This window comes from Pseudorca crassidens, chromosome 6 (assembly GCF_039906515.1).
Source record: "Pseudorca crassidens isolate mPseCra1 chromosome 6, mPseCra1.hap1, whole genome shotgun sequence".
Taxonomy (NCBI): domain Eukaryota; kingdom Metazoa; phylum Chordata; class Mammalia; order Artiodactyla; family Delphinidae; genus Pseudorca; species Pseudorca crassidens.
The window spans coordinates 62145036-62163922 of record NC_090301.1 but is presented as its reverse complement, the minus strand read 5'-3'; the positions used below and the strand labels follow the sequence as shown (position 1 = coordinate 62163922).

Here is an 18887-nt window from a genome sequence, read left to right as displayed (position 1 = left end):
ACATCTTTATTGGAGTATAATTGCTTTACAATGGTGTGTTAGTTTCTGCTGTATAACAAAGTAAATCGGCTATACATATACATATATCCCTATATCCCCTCCCTCTTGCGTCTCCCTCCCACCCTCCCTATCCCACCCCTGTAGGTGGTCACAAAGCACCGAGCTGATCTCCCTGTGCTATAGGGCTGCTTCCCACTAGCTATCTGTTTTACATTTGGTAGTGTATATATGTCCATGCCACTCTCTCACTTCGTCCCAGCTTATCCTTCCCCCTCCCTGTGTCCTCAAGTCCATTCTCTATGTCTGCGTCTTTATTCCTGTCCTACCCCTAGGTTCTTCAGAACCTTTTTTTTTTTTTTTTAGATTCCATTTATATGTGTTAGCATATGGTATTTGTTTTCCTCTTTCTGACTTACTTCAGTCTATATGACAGACTCTAGGTCCATCCACAGTAACTCAGTTTCGTTTCCTTTTATGGCTGAGTAAGGATGATTGTTGTTGATAATGAACTGAGAAGAATTAAATAAGGGCTTGCTGTTAATTAGTCAGCCAAGTTTCCTATCAGAAGCCCCTTTTATTCCTCTTACGAAGTGGGGTAAAAATTTGCCAGATGTGGAAGGAGGAGCACTCCTTATCTGATTTCTGAACTCTGGGCAGATGCAACTCCTGGTGTCTTAGGCCGGGGCGTGGAGAGGAGGGGCTTTTATTTATTTCTTTTCCTTAAAAAATTTTTCTTTTACACAATCATAAACTTATTGAAAAGTTGGAAGTGGAGTACAAAGAACTTTCTCTTGAACTATTTGAGAGTTAACATGTTAACTTGATGCCCATAACTCCCAAATACTTTAGTATCCATTTCCTATAAGCCAGGACATTCTCTCTCTCATATAAACAGAGACAACCATAAAAATTACGGAATTAACTTTATTGTACTATTACTATGCAAATCTTAGAACTCATTCATGTTTTACAAATTGTCCATTGATTGCCCTTTATAGCAAAAGGATCCTATTTAGAGTCACATGTTGCATTTAGTTATCATGTCTCTAGTCTCCTGGAATGATTTCTCATTCTTTGCCTTTCAGGGCAATAACGTTGTGAAGAATACAGCTCAGTTATTTTTGTAGAACACCCCTCAATTTGGGTTTTCTTATGAGTAGGTTCAGATTATGCATCTTTTGCAGGAATATTACAGAAGTGATGTTGCAGTCTTTTCATTGCACCCTCTTTAGTGGTTTATGATCTTTGTTTGTCCTCTTACTGGTGATCTCTTTGTTCATTTGATTAGGGTGGTACCAGCCAGACTTCTTCACCATAAAGTTACCCTTTTTCTCATCGTAATTAATAAAGTATTTTGTGAGGACTTGCTTTAAAGCTATTTAAATACATCTGTTTTCTCATCTAATTTTTAGTTCATTCACTAATTTTCTGCTGTGGAGATTCATAGTTTCTTTTATTCACTGGGTTATAATCCAACACTACTATTATTTGATGCTCAAATTGTTTCAGATGTGGCCAGTGAGAGCCCCTTCAAGCAGGTTTCTGTGTCCTTTTGACTTGTCCCGTTATTCTTTGAGCGCTTCTCTTCTTAGTGACTCAACAAGATGTTTCAGGCTCACCTTATATTTTCCCTATTCTACCCCTGGAATCAGTCATTTTTTTAAGGATCTTTTGTTACTTTTAGTAGAGAACAGTATTGAGAAAGCGGGATCTGGATGCTTGGTGGGCTCACTGCTATCGAGGTATTAACTGCTCCCAGGCCTTCTCAGTGAACAGAGGTTCAGAATATATGTATGCATTTATGTATATAGATGTACATATCTGCATCTGTATTTATTTCTCTATTATATATATTGAAAGCTGTGAGTTCAAACTGATACTTTATATTCCAGTATAGCACAGGACTTATTCTAGTTTTCTCTAACAGTGAGAAACCTGGCGTCCATTATCCTTAATATATTTATTTCTTTGACCAATCCTCTTATATAGAACCAATTTCTCATACCAATTACCTCCCTTTCCCCTGCATGGATGCCCTCTTCTCCCTGCATTCTGTCCCCCACCCTGCCCTACATATGGACACCCTCCTCATCCCACTTGGGCTCCAACTCCCCACCTTGGACTACCCTTCTGTGAAGAATCCTTCTCGCCCTATGTGTGCTTTGAATTCCCACACCAGGCATGTCTTCATTCTGGCTGCCCTCCTCATCCTGCTTTGGCTCTGATGCCCCATACTGGGTCCTTTCCACCCGTGGGTAATCTCCTCACCTTGCTTGAATTTTGATTCCTTATTCCAGGCTGGCGCCCTGTGTCATTGCCCTCTTTACCTCTATCAGGTTCTGGCTTCTCATCCCTGGTCAGTCCCCACTCTCCTCACCCTGATTGGCTCTGACATGGTATACTGGGCTGCCCTGCTGTGTGGATGCCCTGACTCCGTATGCCGGGCCACAGCCCACTTCTTTGTAGATGCTCTTCACCCTGGAAAACCACTGACATCTCCCCCCACCCCGCCCCAGCACACACAGTTGTCCTCCTCACCCTGGGCACTGATATCCCTTTTCAGGCTCCTCACCTATAGATGCCTATTTTGGTTTATTTTGCCTCTTAACACCTCCCCCGCAGTGGCTTTAGGACTGAATTATTTATGAAGGGAAGAGCCTCCTACTGTCTTTAACTCTCATCCTTCCTGCCTCAAACTAATTTATCTTCCATCCCTGATGACTCCTCCTCCAATATTTGTGCCTGCCTTTAGCCTTCAACCTGGCCATTGTGTCCATTTGGATTCTGATTCTGCCTCCACCAAATCACCGATTCTTATCTTGTCTAAATGTTGGTACTTAAGCTTAAGCTTTATTTATATAAATGGTAATGAGTCAGTCTTTAAAGAAAACATTCTCAATTCTCCACAGAGCTCCATCCTGCTTTTAACCTGCTTCACTATTTCTTCACCCTGTCAAGGATTAGTCCGTCAGCTGGGGCTTCAGCTGGAGCTTCTCTCAGTCCAATTCTCATTAGTATTTGAAACTTTAGGAGTTATTGTTGAAATGGTGGCATCACTAAGACAACAGGAAGATTGAACTAGGGGAAAATTATCATTACACACAGAAGGTAGGTAGTATTTGACATGAAATTAATCCACGGTTGAACTTGGGGTGGATTTACGGATAGTTAGAATCAAGTATGGTATACAGAGCAGCTTAATTCAAGGAAATAATGTGTGTGTGTATATATATACACACATATATTTTTTAATTAATTAATTTATTTATTTTTGGCTGTGTTGGGTCTTCGTTGCTGCGCGCAGGCTTTCTCTGGTTGTGGTGAGCGGGGGCTACTCTTCATTGTGTTGCACGGGCTTCTCATTGAGGTGGCTTCTCTCATTGCGGAGCACGGGCTCTAGGTGTATGGGCTTCTGTAGTTCTGGTGTGTGGGCTCAGTAGTTGTGGCTCGTGGGCGCTAGAACGCAGGCTTAGTAGTTGTGGCGCACGGGCTTAGTTGTTCCACGGCATGTGGGATCTTCCCGGACCAGGGCTTGAACCCGTGTCCTCTGCATTGGCAGGCGGATTCTTTTTTTTTTTTTTTTTTACATCTTTATTGGAGTATAATTGCTTCACAATGGTGTGTTAGTTTCTGCTTTATAACAAAGTGAATCAGTTATACATATACACATGTTCCCATATCTCTTTCCTCTTGTGTCTCCCTCCCTCCCACCCTCCCTATCCCACCCCTCTAGGTAGTCACAAAGCACCAAGCTGATCTCCCTGTGCTATGCGGCTGCTTCCCACTAGCTATCTATTTTACGTTTGGTAGTGTATATATGTCCATGCCACTCTCTCGCTTTGTCACAGCTTACCCTTCCCCCTCCCCATATCCTCAAGTCCATTCTCTAGTAGGTCTGTGTCTTTATTCCTGTCTTACCCCTAGGTTCTTCATGACATTTTTTTTTCTTAAATTCCATATATATGTATTAGCATACGGTATTTGTCTTTCTCTTTCTGACTTACTTCACTCTGTATGACAGACTCTAGGTCCATTCACCTCATTACAAATAGCTCAATTTCATTTCTTTTTATGGATGAGTAATATTCCATTGTATATATGTGTCACATCTTCTTTATCCATTCATCCGATGATGGACACTTAGGTTGTTTCCATCTCCTGGCTATTGTAAATAGAGCTGCAATGAACATTTTGGTACATGACTCTTTCTGAATTATGGTTTTCTTAGGGTATATGCCCAGTAGTGGGATTGCTGGGTCATATGGTAGTTCTATTTGTAGGTTTTTAAGGAACCTGCATACTCTTCTCCATAGTGGCTGTGCCAATTCACATTCCCACCAGCAGTGCAAGAGTGTTCTCTTTTTTCCACACCCTCTCCAGCATTTATTGTTTCTAGATTTTTTGATGATGGCCATTCTGACTGGTGTGAGATGATATCTCATTGTAATTTTTTTTTTTTTCTTTTTTGCGGTACGTGGGCCTCTCACTGGCAGCCTCTCCTGTTGCGGAGCACAGGCTCCGGACGCGCAGGCCCAGTGGCCACAGCTCACGGCACAAACCCGCGTCCCCTGCATCGGCAGGCGGACTCTCAACCACTGCGCCACCAGGGAAGCCCTCATTGTAGTTTTGATTTGCATTTCTCTAATGATTAATGATGTTGAGCATTCTTTCATGTGTTTGTTGGCAGTCTGTATATATTCTTTGGAGAAATGTCTATTTAGGTCTTCTGCCCATTTTTGGATTGTGTTGTTTGTTTTTTTGTTATTGAGCTGCATGAGCTGGTTGTAAATTTTGGAGATGAATCCTTTGTCAGTTGCTTCATTTGCAAATATTTTCTCCCATTCTGAGGGTTGTCTTTTGGTCTTGTTTATGGTTTCCTTTGCTATGCAAAAGCTTTTAAGTTTCATTAGGTCCCATTTGTTTATTTTTGTTTTTATTTCCATTCCTCTAGGAGGTGGGTCAAAAAGGATCGTGCTGTGATTTATGTCGTAGAGTGTTCTGCCTATGTTTTCCTCTAAGAGTTTGATAGTTTCTGGCCTTACATTTAGGTCTTTAATCCATTTTGAGCTTATTTTTGTGTATGGTGTTAGGGAGTGATCTAATCTCACACTTTTACATGTACCTGTCCAGTTTTCCCAGCACCACTTATTGAAGAGGCTGTCCTTTCTCCACTGTACCTTCCTACCTCCTTTATCAAAGATAAGGTGACCATATGTGCGTGGATTTAGCTCTGGGCTTTCTATCCTGTTCAGTTGATCTATATTTCTGTTTTTGTGCCAGTACCGTATTGTCTTGATTACTGTAGCTTTGTAGTATAGTCTGAAGTCAGGGAGCCTGGCAGGCGGATTCTTAACCACTGTGCCACCAGGGAAGCCCCAGTATATTTGTTTTTTACACAGAAATATTTTAGGAAGATATTGAATGTTGTAAACAAAATTTTAAAAAATATTTATTTATATATTTGGCTGCACTGGGTCTTAGTTGCATCATGTGGGATCTTCGTCGTGACATGTGGGATCTTTAGTTGTGGCATGTGGGATCTAGTTCCCTGACCAGGAATCAAACCTGGGCCCCCTGCATTGTGAGCGTGGAGGCTTAACCACTGGACTGCCAGGGAAGTCCCGAATGTTGCAAAAATTTATATAGATTTTTAATAGAAAAGAAAATAAGTATAGAATTTAAGGAATCAACCAATATATCTTTCACGATGTTTAAAAGTTTCTTCTTTCTTAAAGTGCTTTGATATATTTGTTTCTCAAAACAACCCTGTGAAGTAGGGAAGATGTTATTGTCACTCCCTTTTTTTCAGATGTAAAATGGAGATGCAGAGATATTAAATGACTTGCCTCTAGTTGTATAGCAAACTCCTGGTATTTCTGGGTCCAGATCCCATGTCTCTCAACTTCTTGTCTGGTCATATTTCAACTGTACTGGCTTTGGCAGTGGAAGGAGTTTTAGAGTCAGGCATACCTGAGTGGACACTATGTGATCTTGGTCTTGGACAGTTTTTGGTTTTTTTTTAAAGCATTGCCGAGTCCATCTTCTCATCTGTTTATTTAAGATAATAATATTAGCCAATGAGGATTGACTAAGAGGCACATATTTCATGTGTGATAAATATTTGTTCTTCTTTCAGCCTTGAGAGTGGAGGTCAGAAGTTATTGCAGTAATCCAGCACAGAATAAGCAAATAATATTTTTTTGAACTGGATTAAGCCAAGTCAATCAGTCACTTAGAAACACAGGATGGAATAAATTTTCCCAAAGTACAGGCCATTTAAGAATCCTCAAATACTGAATATCATTTATGAGTATGTAGCAGAGCAACATTTATGAGTATATAGCAACATATATGAGTATATAGCAGAGTGGTTTGTTTAGAGTCATCTCTTATAAGATGGAAGTAGAACATGTGTTCATCCAGCAAATATTTATCGAATGTTTACTGTGTTCTAAACACTGGGGATACAGTGATGAAATGGTGCCTAATTTAAGGAAATGGAAGACAAATAAATGGCTAATTTGATCAGAGGGCTTCTGTAAAGTTGTGACCAGGGTGCTATGGAGGAGAGTAGAGTGGAGCATCTGATTTACCCTGAGGGACTCAGGAAAAGCTTCCTAGCAGAAATGTCACTTCAGCAAAGTCTTAAAGGTATGTTAATCCAGTGGGAGCAAGGATGTATAGTATGTGAGGCAGAGGGAAAGGCATATACAAAGGCACTACCTATGGTACATGAGTTTATATGACAGGAGATGGGCTGGAGAGGTATGTCCTGTCTCTCAAGAGTCAGAAGGTTAAAGGAAGTTAAAACTATAGGGAGCCATTAAAAGATGATGAATGGAGAAGTACAAGGTTAAATTAATATTTTGGTAAGACCACCTCCTGGCAATATATCAAGGTTTAAATAGATGTACTAATTTAGGTTCTTTTGAATACAAGGAAAAAAACATTTTTGAGGCAGCCTAATTTAAAGGAGGAATAATTTATTATGAGTACAGAGAGATCTTTCAGGGATCTTATGGCACCTGGACTTCAGGAACTGAGTGGAAAGCTGAACAGGAACTCCTGTCTCTTGCTTTTGCTTTGGCCTTTCTGCCTCATTTTTTCTTCCCTTTCTGTAGATTGGTTTTCTGTGCTTTTTTGCCTATGTGGTTAAATATTACCTTCCTACAGTTGCCTAATATTGCAGTTTCAGCCATACTCCAAGACTCTGCAGATGTCTTTAAATCTAGTTCAGTTTTCAAGTGAAGAGAGAACCTCATTGCCCACGATGGGTTAGGTATCTCCTGCCCTGATCCAGTCAGATGTGGCTACTGTACCTTGACTGTCAGGCTCCAGTCCCTGTGTGTGTGCATTTGGAAGGTGGTGTAGGAAGGGACATTCTGAGAAATGGGGAAGGTAGTGAGCTAGGCAGATACCACAGAAAGTTTCTTACAGAGGGTAAGAATAGAAGCAAAGGCTAGCACTGAAATCTAGGCACTAAATGTTGAGGGCCTGAGCTAAGGTTAGTTAGGGGCAGTGTGGAAAGAGAGGAGGAAGTAAAGTTAAGAGGTATTTAGAAAATCAGACACACTTTGGTGCTTTATGAAAGGTAGGAGTTTTGAGAGAAGGAAGGAGTCTACATTTCTGATTTGTATTACTGGGAATTTGGAGAAGAAACATTGAGGAGGATTGAGTTTTAGGGCAGAGATGCTGAGTTTGGTTTGGACACAGTGTATTTGTGGTCCCCACGGGACTTAAACACTTGAATGTAGGGTTTGGAGTTCAGGAGTGAGATTTCTGCTGAGATTTGGGAGTCATCTTGGGTGGGGAATTGAAGCTATGAACTGGATAAAGTCACCTAGAATGAGAAGAGTAGAAAGCTAAGAATGGAATCTGAGGACCACCTCAGTATATATGGAAGGAGTGGAAGAAGAGTTTTTCAAGTGACTAATTTGTGACGTTGGACAAGAGGGGATTATGGAATATAACACTGTAGAAGAATGTGTGTTTAGCATATGCTCAAGCCTTAAAAGACAAGATAGAGTCTATGGCTTAGTAATTAATAGAAATGTGTGTTGGGTACTATGTTCTCTTACTTGATCCTCACAGCCATCCAACTGCTTATTATCTCCACTTTACAGGTCAGGCAACTTAGACACAGAGAAGTTAAGTAACTTGCTCACAGTTTTACAGCTGTAGGTGGCAGAATCAGGATTTGAACTCCTACAAATCCAGCTTTTAAGAGTCTGCTCTTAACCACTGTTCTTGATGCCTGCCTTCAAAAGAAATGGAAGGAGATTCTGATTTAGCTAGTTAGTATAGTTTATGTTACTAAAATGATTATAGTAATGGATGGCAAACTTATTTTATTTTTGATTGTGGTAAAATGCACATAAAATAAAATTTACCATCTTATTAACCTTTTTAAAAGTATACAGTTCAGTAGTATATTCACATTGTTGTGCACCCAACCTCCAGAACTTTTTGTTTTGCAAAACTGAAACTCTATACCCAATAAACTCCCCATTTTCCCTTCCCCCCAGCCTCTGACAACATCATTATACTTCGTGTCTCTATAAGGTACTGTAAGTACCTCATATAAGTGGAATCATACAGTATATCTATTTTTGTGACTGGCGTATTTCACTTAGCATAATGTCTTGAAGGTTCATCCATATTGCAGCATGTGTCAGAAATTCCTTCCTTTTTATGGAAGCCAAACGTTTATTTATTAGAACAACTTTCTTTAGACATTTATTCACATGTTGAGGAAGATCTTTTTCTCATATCGGTTTTGGAAAAAACTGTTTCAGGGATGGGGACATATTGCACATCTTTATAACTCTATACTGGTATTTGAGTGTTTGGGGTAAAACTTTTTAACAGGAGAAATCTTTACTAAAAACTTATAGAAGCATTAAAAACAAATAATACCTTTTAATTTTTCTTGTCTGTTTGAGAAGGACAACTGTGTTGTACTTTTTCCCTGTAGTGATAGCGTGACCCATGGGAGTCACAGATTTAAAATACAGTTTTTATAATATTCACAAGGATACCAAAGGTCTTTGATATATACTGTACTAAGCTTTCCTACAGAAACTGTGTGTTCACCACTGATATGGGGAGCATCTCACCCAACTAGGTAAGCCTTTTAACTGCACCGCAGTTTAGGGCTGTAGTCAGAGCCTCTTACCGTTCTGAATATAACAGCGGAGTTCAGGCTAGCTTTTCAGTTCACTACTTGTTAACTTTAGGAAGTTACTTAAGTTTTATAAACTTGAATTTCCCTATTTATAAAATGGAATATTCAGTTTCTACCCCGTTGGGTTCCCCTAGGATTAAATTAAATCTGAATAAAGTGCTTATTAGCACAGTGACCGGCACATAGTAAGTGCTCGGTGAATGTTAACTGTAATTATTGTTCTTGTTACTATCGTCATGTTTGGTATGCATGCATTTGAAGATTCCCAAATGGCCTACTGTAAAGGGAAATCTATTCCGTCCCTTGCTCTGGGCTAGATGCTTCAGAGGATTCAACGTTGAGGAGTATACCGTTTCTGCCTTTAAGTAACTTACATTTAAAATGGAATAATTTTATCTACAGTGGGTTTTTAAGGCTGTAACTTCTAAAATTGTACTTTTTTTTTTTTTTTTTGCGGTACGCGGACCTCTTACTGTTGTGGCCTCTCCCGTTGCGGAGCACAGGCTCCGGACGCGCAGGCTCAGCGGCCATATGTCACAGACCTAGCCGCTCCGCGGCATGTGGGATCTTCCCAGACCGGGGCACGAACCCGTGTCCCCTGCATCAGCAGGTGGACTCTCAACCACTGCGCCACCAGGGAAGCCCTTAAAATTGTACTTTTTTATTAGAAAGTATAGGGGAATAAATCAAGGTGAAAGTGTGGTTTTAGCATTTTAAAACCTTCTTTGAATTCGGTAAAGGATTCTTTGATTTGTGGATTTTGTTTGTTTATTTCCAGCCAGCACCTAACCAAGTCACTTTTCATCTGCCACTACATCGTTATTATGCTATGTTTCTGAGTAAGGTAAGAGTGTCATTAAACAACTTTGTTTGTTTTTTGAATATTGGGAATTATGTATTGAATTAGTAACATTTTTTATCATAATTTTTAGGCTGTGAAATGTCAAGAACTAGATTTGGATTCTGTTTTACCAGATCAGGAAATGTTAATGAAACTAATGATTCATCCACTCCAAATTCAGGTATGTTTTCAGGCTTTTAAAAGGTTTTGAATTCCTTGGTTAAGTGATTCTTCCTTTATTTTATTTGTATGCCTTTATCATTGTTATTATAGCCAAAATGTTTGAAATTTAAAAAAAAATTAGTTTTTGTATTTTTGCCAGATTATATTTTGTTTTTCTTTGTTTTTTTTTTTTTTAATGAGATTTACATTTAGTTATAATTTCCCCAGGAATTCTTTTCACTATATTTACTTATGGGGGGTTTAACATACTACAGCACTGTTTTGGGAGTCAGGAGACCCAGCAAATTCTAGCCTTGGTGCCACCACTATTTTATTATCTATGTTGTTTGGAGTGATTTACCTACTTGATTCTTAGTTTCCCCATCTATAAAGTGAGAGGAGAGAAAAGAGAGAAGAATTAGCCTACATAGGCACTGTGGTTTCTTTCATTTCTAACACTGTGATTTTGTGGACCACCTTTTATATACATTAGAGGGATTTGCACTTCAGTTTTATTTTTCCTGGAAATTTTAGATTTGTTAACCATTATTGAACTTTACCTCTGGGAGTTAGGAACAAATAAGAGATGAAGTTATGACTGTGCTTAGTTTTAGTTGATACAGGACATAAATACATGAAGAATTAAATATTAATATAGTAAGAAAATTTATTCTAATCTGATCTGCTCTTGCCAAATTTTAGAAAATGACTAGATTGAAGGTTGAGTTAGGGTGAATTAAAGTCATAGATTATATTCATTGATGTTGAACAGTGAACAGTTAGCTTGTTTGATGCTTGTTCCTGTGTTTCTTTAAGCATTATGTATGGTTTTTTTTTTTTTTTGAAGAGGAAAAAGTTAACTCTAATCGTCAGTGATTCCTCATTAAAGATTTCAGTGAATATTGTTATAAATGTATCCAGGAGTCATCATGGAAAACTAACTCATGTATAAACTCCAGAAGAAGGGACTGTATAAAATATAATGATCATCATAAAATTTAAAATTATATATTTGAATTGAATATCTTAAACATTGGACAGAATGTCAGGCTTATGCTGTGATTAAGTTATAAAATATTTTGAAATGATTGTTTATTGTAACATGATTTTATAAAGGTTGACTTTAGATGACTTCTTTGTCCAATTTACTTAATTTTTGTTTTACTAGGCAAGTCTTGCCGAAATCCATAGCAATATGTGGGTAAGAAATGGTCTGCAAATCAAAGGACAAGCCATGACCTATGTCCAGTCTCATTTCTGTAATTCCATGATTGATCCTGACATTTACCTATTACAGGTAAGCCAACTTGATGATGCAGATGTTGTACTTTAGAAGTATCTCATTTGTACCTGTGGGATTTTAATTTATAGAGGTGACTAAATGATGACATGGAGAGGTCAGTGCTATTGAAAGAAGAATTTTATTACTTATAATTTCCAAAGGAAGGGGGCATGCCACACTACGCAGGACCAGAGGGGAAGCGTTAGATTTTGGTCAGGAGGCAGAAGGAGGAGTGAGGGGAAATCCTAGACCAGAAGCTTTATTGGGGTTTCCATAGGAACGACAAGGCAGGGCAGGGGAAGTAGTTTAGGATTGGCTAGTTTGAATAATTTTGGTGGGCTCTGGGGCATAAAGGCTATCTGGTACCTGCCTTGGGCAGGGGGCCAGGGGGAATATTGGCTTGGTATGTGAGTTAAATAAAGGGCATGAGGGACTTGCATATGAGAGACTTGCTCCCAGGTAAGCTGTTTACTATCTTTTGGAATTAGCTAGCCTTTAGAAGGGTAGTTTTTCTGATGGTCTGTAGGGCCCCCCTAGATGCCACAACATCAGAAGATACAGAAAATAAAAAACATGATTAACACAAGAAGTAAAACTGGGGAAACCCCTGGCAGTCCAGTGGTTAAGACTTGGTGCTTTCCCTGCTGTGGCCCGGGTTCAATCCCTGGTTGGGGGACTAAGATCCTGCAAGCCGCGTGGCGTGGCTGGAAAAAGAAAGAAAGAAGTAAAACTGAATATTGAGAAATAAAGATTGTGGGTTTTATTTTTTGTCTTTTAAAGGTTTGTGCATCTAGACTTGATCCAGATTATTTTATTTCATCTGTCTTTGAAAGGTAAGCATAATTTTATTAAGACAGGTATTAGGAAGTATTTGGAATTTAAACTAATTTTGTTTTAACTTTAAAAAATCTGTCTCAAATATTTTTTTAATAGATTTAAGGTAGTGGATTTGTTGACAATGGCTTCACAACATCAAAACACAGTACTTGATGCAGAGCATGAGAGATCCATGTTAGAAGGCGCTCTTACATTTCTTGTGATTCTTTTGAGTCTTCGTTTACATTTAGGTAAAAAGCACTAATACAAATACTTGCGTATTAACTATTAACCTCCGTTTCCTCCCCTCTCCTTGTGGTAGTAACTGGCTTATGGAAAAAAAGGAAAGGGTGTATTACCGTTGACACTCCTTTTAGAATATCCTTTAAAAAACCCCTTAAGGGAACTGCAAATATCAGGGTAGTTAAACTGCTGTTATATTGGGGCATTGTATTCTTTGCTCTTTAAATTTGGAAGCATCTCATTTTTGGTATTTATGCTTAATAAATTGTGTGGTAAGTTGTTTCTTTATAATGTATATATATTCAGATTTATTAATTCTATTTTTAATTTTAGGAATGTCTGATGATGAGATTCTCAGAGCAGAGATGGTAGCCCAGCTGTGTATGAATGACAGAACACATAGTTCATTGCTGGACCTCATATCCTTTTAAAAGTTTAATTTTCTGTTAGTTGCAGGATCTAAGTTGTAAGTAATATTCATGGATTAGAGATATATCACTTTTTGATTAAAATGTTTTTTTTTGAAGTTGAAAAATAATATGGAGAAAAATTCCAACTGTTTGTTCAGTTCTGTGTTCAAGACCACTGGTAGATTTTTTTGCCTCTGTCGTCTCTCAGGGTACTCTTTTTTTTTTTTTCCCCCGGTATGCGGGCCTCTCACTGTTGTGGCCTCTCCTGTTGTGGAGCACAGGCTCCGGACGCGCAGGCTCAACGGCCATAGCTCACGGGCCCAGCCACTCCATGGCATGTGGGATCTTTCCGGACTGGGGCACGAACCTGTGTCCCCTGCATCGGCAGGCGGACTCTCAACCACTGCGCCACCAGGGAAGCCCTCAGGGTACTCTTATTAGACCTTGGTTAGGCATCAGGACTGGTGGCTCTGGGCACCCCAGGATCTGACCTTTAAGGACAGCAATAGTGAAAGGGAGCTGGACACTTGGTGAAAGGCATCTAGGTCTACTTTATCTCTATAGCCAGGCTGGAATTCATGGTTAAAATTTAGAGGTATATCTTATCATTATTATTACCAGAGCTTTAAACATTCTGAGGATTTTTTTCTTAGAATTCAGTTTTAAACCAAGAGGTTTTTAAAGGCAAAAACTGTTGTCTACAAACTTTAAAAATTTATGGTTCTCTGTATAAGACTGAGCATACAATGGATACTTTATTATTTTTTGATTTATTGTTTATAAAATTTTAGACAAAGATCATCATGTTATTTTGTGATAAAATTTATTTGTGAATTTTTGACTAAGTTTCATTTGTACATTATGATTATGTTTGAAATAATTGGCTAAATTTTGTGAAATAGCTCCTATTAGAAATGCCTATTTGATAACCTTGAAGATTTTCTTAAGCAGCCAACAATTTGATACTGTTTGATGATTTCATTCAGCCATTATATACTATGTATTAGTGCTGCAAAAGAGCAAAAACATTCTCTGTAACTTTGAATTTAGAAGAATTATGTAGCTTTAATGTGAAACGAAGAGGAAAGAATCTTTGTGGTTTTCTTCTTTTTAAAAAATTTGCTTAGTATCTTTTTCCTTCTTATTTTGAGGATGACATTTTGTGTTTTTGGAAAAATAATCTTTGCTCATAAAAATCTGGGCTGATTTTTAGTATACTGTGTTTGATTTTCTAAGGGAAATTACAACTTTATTTGCAAAAGGATGAAAATGGAGATTAATTTTAAAAGTTTTTTTTTTTTCATTTCCTGAAACTGTATTAATTTGTTTTGGGGGAAATATACTTCAGAGCTACTTCAGCATGTAATTTATTAGTAGGCTTCTAGATTAAGCTATCTTAATTCACAGTTAATAAAATGTTATTATTGAACTGTTGTATTATATAGCCCTCTTGTGGCCGACTTTATGTATTACAGCCTATTACTCTGCATATTTTAGCAAAGGAAGTTAGAAACTAGAATACCTTGGTAAGATTAAGTATCTGACTTTTAGTTATTAATTTTTTCCTTGACACATACATCATATTCCAGAAAATCCAAATCCCAAAAGTGGCATTATTCCAGGAAGTTATAGCTTTGAATCAGTTTTATCAGCTGTAGCTGATTTTAAGGCTCCTGTTTTTGAACCTGGAGGTTCTATGCAACAAGGCATGTATACTCCTAAAGGTATGTTTATATACATAAATGTGTTTTTTCAAATATCAGTTTTCTGAAGTTTCATTGTGTATATTGAAACAAAATGTTTGCCTTTTATTTGTTCAGCTTTGGTTTTTCCCCTCAACTTTCTTATAGATGTATGTTTGTCTTTTATGGTGTACAGTGATACTGGTTCCATTTATTTACAAACCTATGGTTTATATTACAATAAGACTTATTATATGACTCTAAATTATAAAAGGAACTTTATATATGTACTCCAGTTTATTTTTGTAAGTGAATGAACTGTAAATGAACCAGAAATTATGAAGCAAAATATATACTTACAAACATTCTGAATGTACTTGCCCTTTAAATTTGATTTTGAAATAGTTCTCACTACCCAAATTTTAACTTGAAACAGTTAAAATCTATGTGGAATACTGATAACATTCTCATACATTTTGAACCTGTGTAAATACATAGAAACCTTTTCTGTAAGTGGTTGGTTTTCTGAAGTTTTCCCCCTGGATTTGTAGATGACATGCTTGACAAAAGCCAGAAGTAGGTGGAATCCTGATTCATGGTCTTTTCTTCTTCTCTTTCACATTTTCATTAATCTAAGTTAAAATTTTGAAGGAAGTAGCAGTTACATGCTTCTTGCCCCCCTCAGCACTCATTGTCTAAGTGAAAAACTGATGCCCACTTAGTAGTTGTAAATAGCATGTACCATGTTTGGTAAAACACACCAAAATAAACCTTATCATGTGTGATTTTTCAGAGAGTTCACAAAGGTAGCAAGAACAATCCAGAGTCTCTGGTTGGAATGTATTCCATTAAAGAAAAAGCACAGTATTTCTTTATTGTAGAGAACACTTTGTATCTAAAATTTAGATGAGCTTAGAAGTAGAGTGATGTTCTTGTATAATGCAGTGCTTATTAATAAAGTGTGATGTGAGCATAATCTGTGTCACTCATTCGCGGTCCCTATTAAAATACACGTTCCTATGCCTCAACCCCAATCTGCTCTTATCCAGATCTCTGGGGATTAATTCTGGAAATCTGCTTTTTTACCAAGCTCTAAAGGATGATTGTCACACACAGTTAAGTTTGAGACACTGAGACAGAGCACTGGACATTTGAAGATTAGAATCAAGAAATTGGGTGTCATATTCAGATGCAGTACTGAGTTGTATTAGCCAGTTGTGCGATATTGAGAAAGTCAGTGTTTTATCTTTGGATTTAACTTCTTATTTGTAGAATGAGTGAGTTGGAATAGATCAGTGTTTTTTAAGCTTTTTAAAAAAATGTTTAAGATAAGCCTTTAGTTTGGGGGAACTAAGCCTTAAGTGAATCTGTTATACAAAAGCAATAAAAGCAAACCTACTCTTGTTAAAGTGAGTGTGGTTAGTGGACATAGCTTCTCATCTGTTTTACCATCTCCTTGCTCCTAAAGTGGCCCCTGGTAAATCTCTGTTGAAATCCAGCTTCTTGGAACACTGAAGCCTCCTGGACCAGTTAGTTAATCACTGAAGTTTTCTTCCATTTCAATGGTTTTATAATTCTGACAAAAACAGATAATAGAATTAATAACAAAGGTTCTGTGGCTTTTTGAAGGCCTATCTTAAGGATCTTAAATCATACTTATGATAATTTAAGATGGTCTGTTACATGAAATAGGGACAGTTGTTAACATTTTTTTTTTAATGCCAGAAAGTTGAAATTATAGTAGATGTGTAGAGAGATGCTTAAGGTTCAAATGTTAAGAAATGTTAAGAATTCTCATCTTAGGCATGATTATTAGTGAGATCACAGGTTTTATTTGCAATGTGCAATTTTCTAGTACACGTTAATATAATTATATAGCTATTAACATAAGCTTTGTGCACTTAATACTTAAAATCATCTTGTGTACCACCAATTGTACATACACTACACATGGGATAATGGTTCCTAATTGTGGAGAAGGTAAGGAGATCAGTTATAGCAAAAGAACAAATGTTTTATAAACCAAAAAGTGTTTATAAACTAAGCTCTTGAAAATCAATGACTCATTAATTTTTTAATCCAGCTTTCACATTTTTATCTTCGAATACTTTCAAAAATGTTAATGCATTGTGTTTCTTACTTTCTCATTGGCACTTTACAAAAAAAAGTGAGCTAAACTTTGATGGTGAGGCGTTATCACATTATAAAACTTCTTGCTCACTAGTTCTTGCTGAACTTAAGAGAACATTATAGTGACGAAATAATTTTTGATTTAGAAAAGTGGTCATTGCATCAAGCTTATTAAGGCAAATATATAATCAAATTAAACTTTCCCATCTTTTAAATATAAGATATACTTAAATGTAATTAGTCATTAGAGATTGACTTCATTCCTAAGAAGTCAGTGTTTTGTTTCTACTCTCTTTTGAATAATAGCTGAAGTCTGGGATCATGAGTTTGACCCCGTCATGGTCATTCTTCGAACAGTTTACCGTAGAGACGTGCAGTCTGCAATGGACAGATACACAGCATTGTAAGTACGTTATGTTAGTCAGTAAAATAATGGATATCTTGTGTTTATAGAGAAAAATTTCAGTTATAACACAAATGTGATAAGCTCTCATTAAAATATACTCAGTCTTTAGAGGAGAAAATATTTTTTAAGATTAGAAAAATAATCTGGCTGAGATTTATGTTCTCAAGATCTTGATCCAAAAACCTGACATTAATCTGATAAAAATAAATTTTATAAAACATCACAAATAAATGTAAAAAAATAACAAACTTATTTAGTTGCTCTTTGACCAGGAGAATTCAAAGCTTGGTTTTGTGTTGTCCTACTTTTAAAGCAGTAGAGGAGGCACAAGTTAAGAGACTAGAATTGTCTGATGTCAGAGATGATGGGTAGGTACAAAAAATGTGGTAATATTGCTGTGTTCTTGACAACTGGGAAAACAGCCAAAGTAAAATGAATTTTATTTGTAAATATTTAACAAAGTAGTTAAAATGTTGATAATTGCCGAAAATTTTTGAAGGATATCTTTTTAATGGAGAATTCAGTTTTATATATTATTGTCGTAGACTGTTTTTTAATGTATTATTTCCTCCTATTTTTAAACATTAAATAGTTAATCTATTGCTGAACATTATAGGATATCGCCTTTTACTTGTGCTCAGTTTATTTGTGCTTAGTTAAACATTTTGAAAACAAGTTTAAAATGATACAAATGTCTTTGATCTTGAGAAAATATTTGTTCATATAACCATCAAAGTGTAAATACAGATATTGGGTGTAATTGAAACTTCTTTTTGCCAAGACTTTGCAGTAATGGATATATGCTGAATTTAAGAACCATCATAGATACCTCTGAAGAAAGTTTATAGTGTAGAAGTTTAGCATATTCTCCCTTCCCCTCACCCACCCCAAAAAAGACAAAAACGAAAAACAAAACTTACTTCAGCATCTCTCTCTACCTTTCTCTAAAACCCGTGGGAACATAGTCTGAGATTCTCCTCTCTCTGCTTTCTTAGCAACCTCTTTTTATGCTTTTCGTGTAGCTTTGTAACTATTTGTTTGCTTTGTAGGTTTTTACTAGACTCGTAGTTCCTTGAGGGAAGATATTTTTGTCTCTGTGTCTCTTTTATATCTTCAGAATCTATCTCAGTGCTGGCATATAAAAAGGCATTCAGCATATATTTGTTGAGTAAATAAATTTGAGTAGTTCATGCTGAAAAATGAAAACCATATCTGTAGAGCTATTTTTATTAAATTTTCCTCTTTCCTATTTTGCTATTTTTTCTCATAATCTCATTCTCCTCATTTGGCTTTTGAGTTCCTGTACAATGTCTGTATAGTTTCTTAGAAATACGTCTGAATTGCTGTGATGTTTTTTGGCAGTTTAAAAATCTTTGTTTACAGAAATTTGTATTTAAATAAAAGAATAATAACAAATAACAAATACACTTTAACTTCAGATTAAAATCATTTTCTTATAAATTAATCTCTGAAATTTTATATGCAATATTATATTAATACAACAATATTTTGTATATTTAAGATAAATATATCCGTGAAGAATGTGTTTGTTTCTATGTAAAACTTAAATTTTTTTGAAATTTATTTTGTATATGAAATATAACATCTTTTTCCTTTATGTGATATCACTTATATGACTGTATAATTGCCTGTTTCAGTTCTTAATATAACACAACTGGGAAATAAGCCTAAAGTGTAGGGCTTATTGGCTATTGGTCATTTGCATTTTCT

At 36.7% G+C, this 18887-nt stretch overlaps 1 protein-coding gene across 9 annotated transcripts in view; it reads left to right on the top strand.

The window, feature by feature from the left end:
* UBR3 (ubiquitin protein ligase E3 component n-recognin 3) overlaps positions 1–18887 on the top strand; it is a 230802-nt gene that overhangs the window by 82087 nt on the left and 129828 nt on the right. For all 9 annotated transcript variants that reach the window (XM_067741589.1, XM_067741584.1, XM_067741585.1 and 6 more), the window contains 8 exons: positions 9963–10028; positions 10117–10206; positions 11356–11484; positions 12250–12302; positions 12403–12536; positions 12862–12938; positions 14512–14662; positions 17057–17153. In XM_067741589.1, the coding sequence (XP_067597690.1) occupies positions 9963–10028; positions 10117–10206; positions 11356–11484; positions 12250–12302; positions 12403–12536; positions 12862–12938; positions 14512–14662; positions 17057–17153 (797 nt within the window). The remainder of the gene's footprint in view (positions 1–9962; positions 10029–10116; positions 10207–11355; positions 11485–12249; positions 12303–12402; positions 12537–12861; positions 12939–14511; positions 14663–17056; positions 17154–18887) is intronic.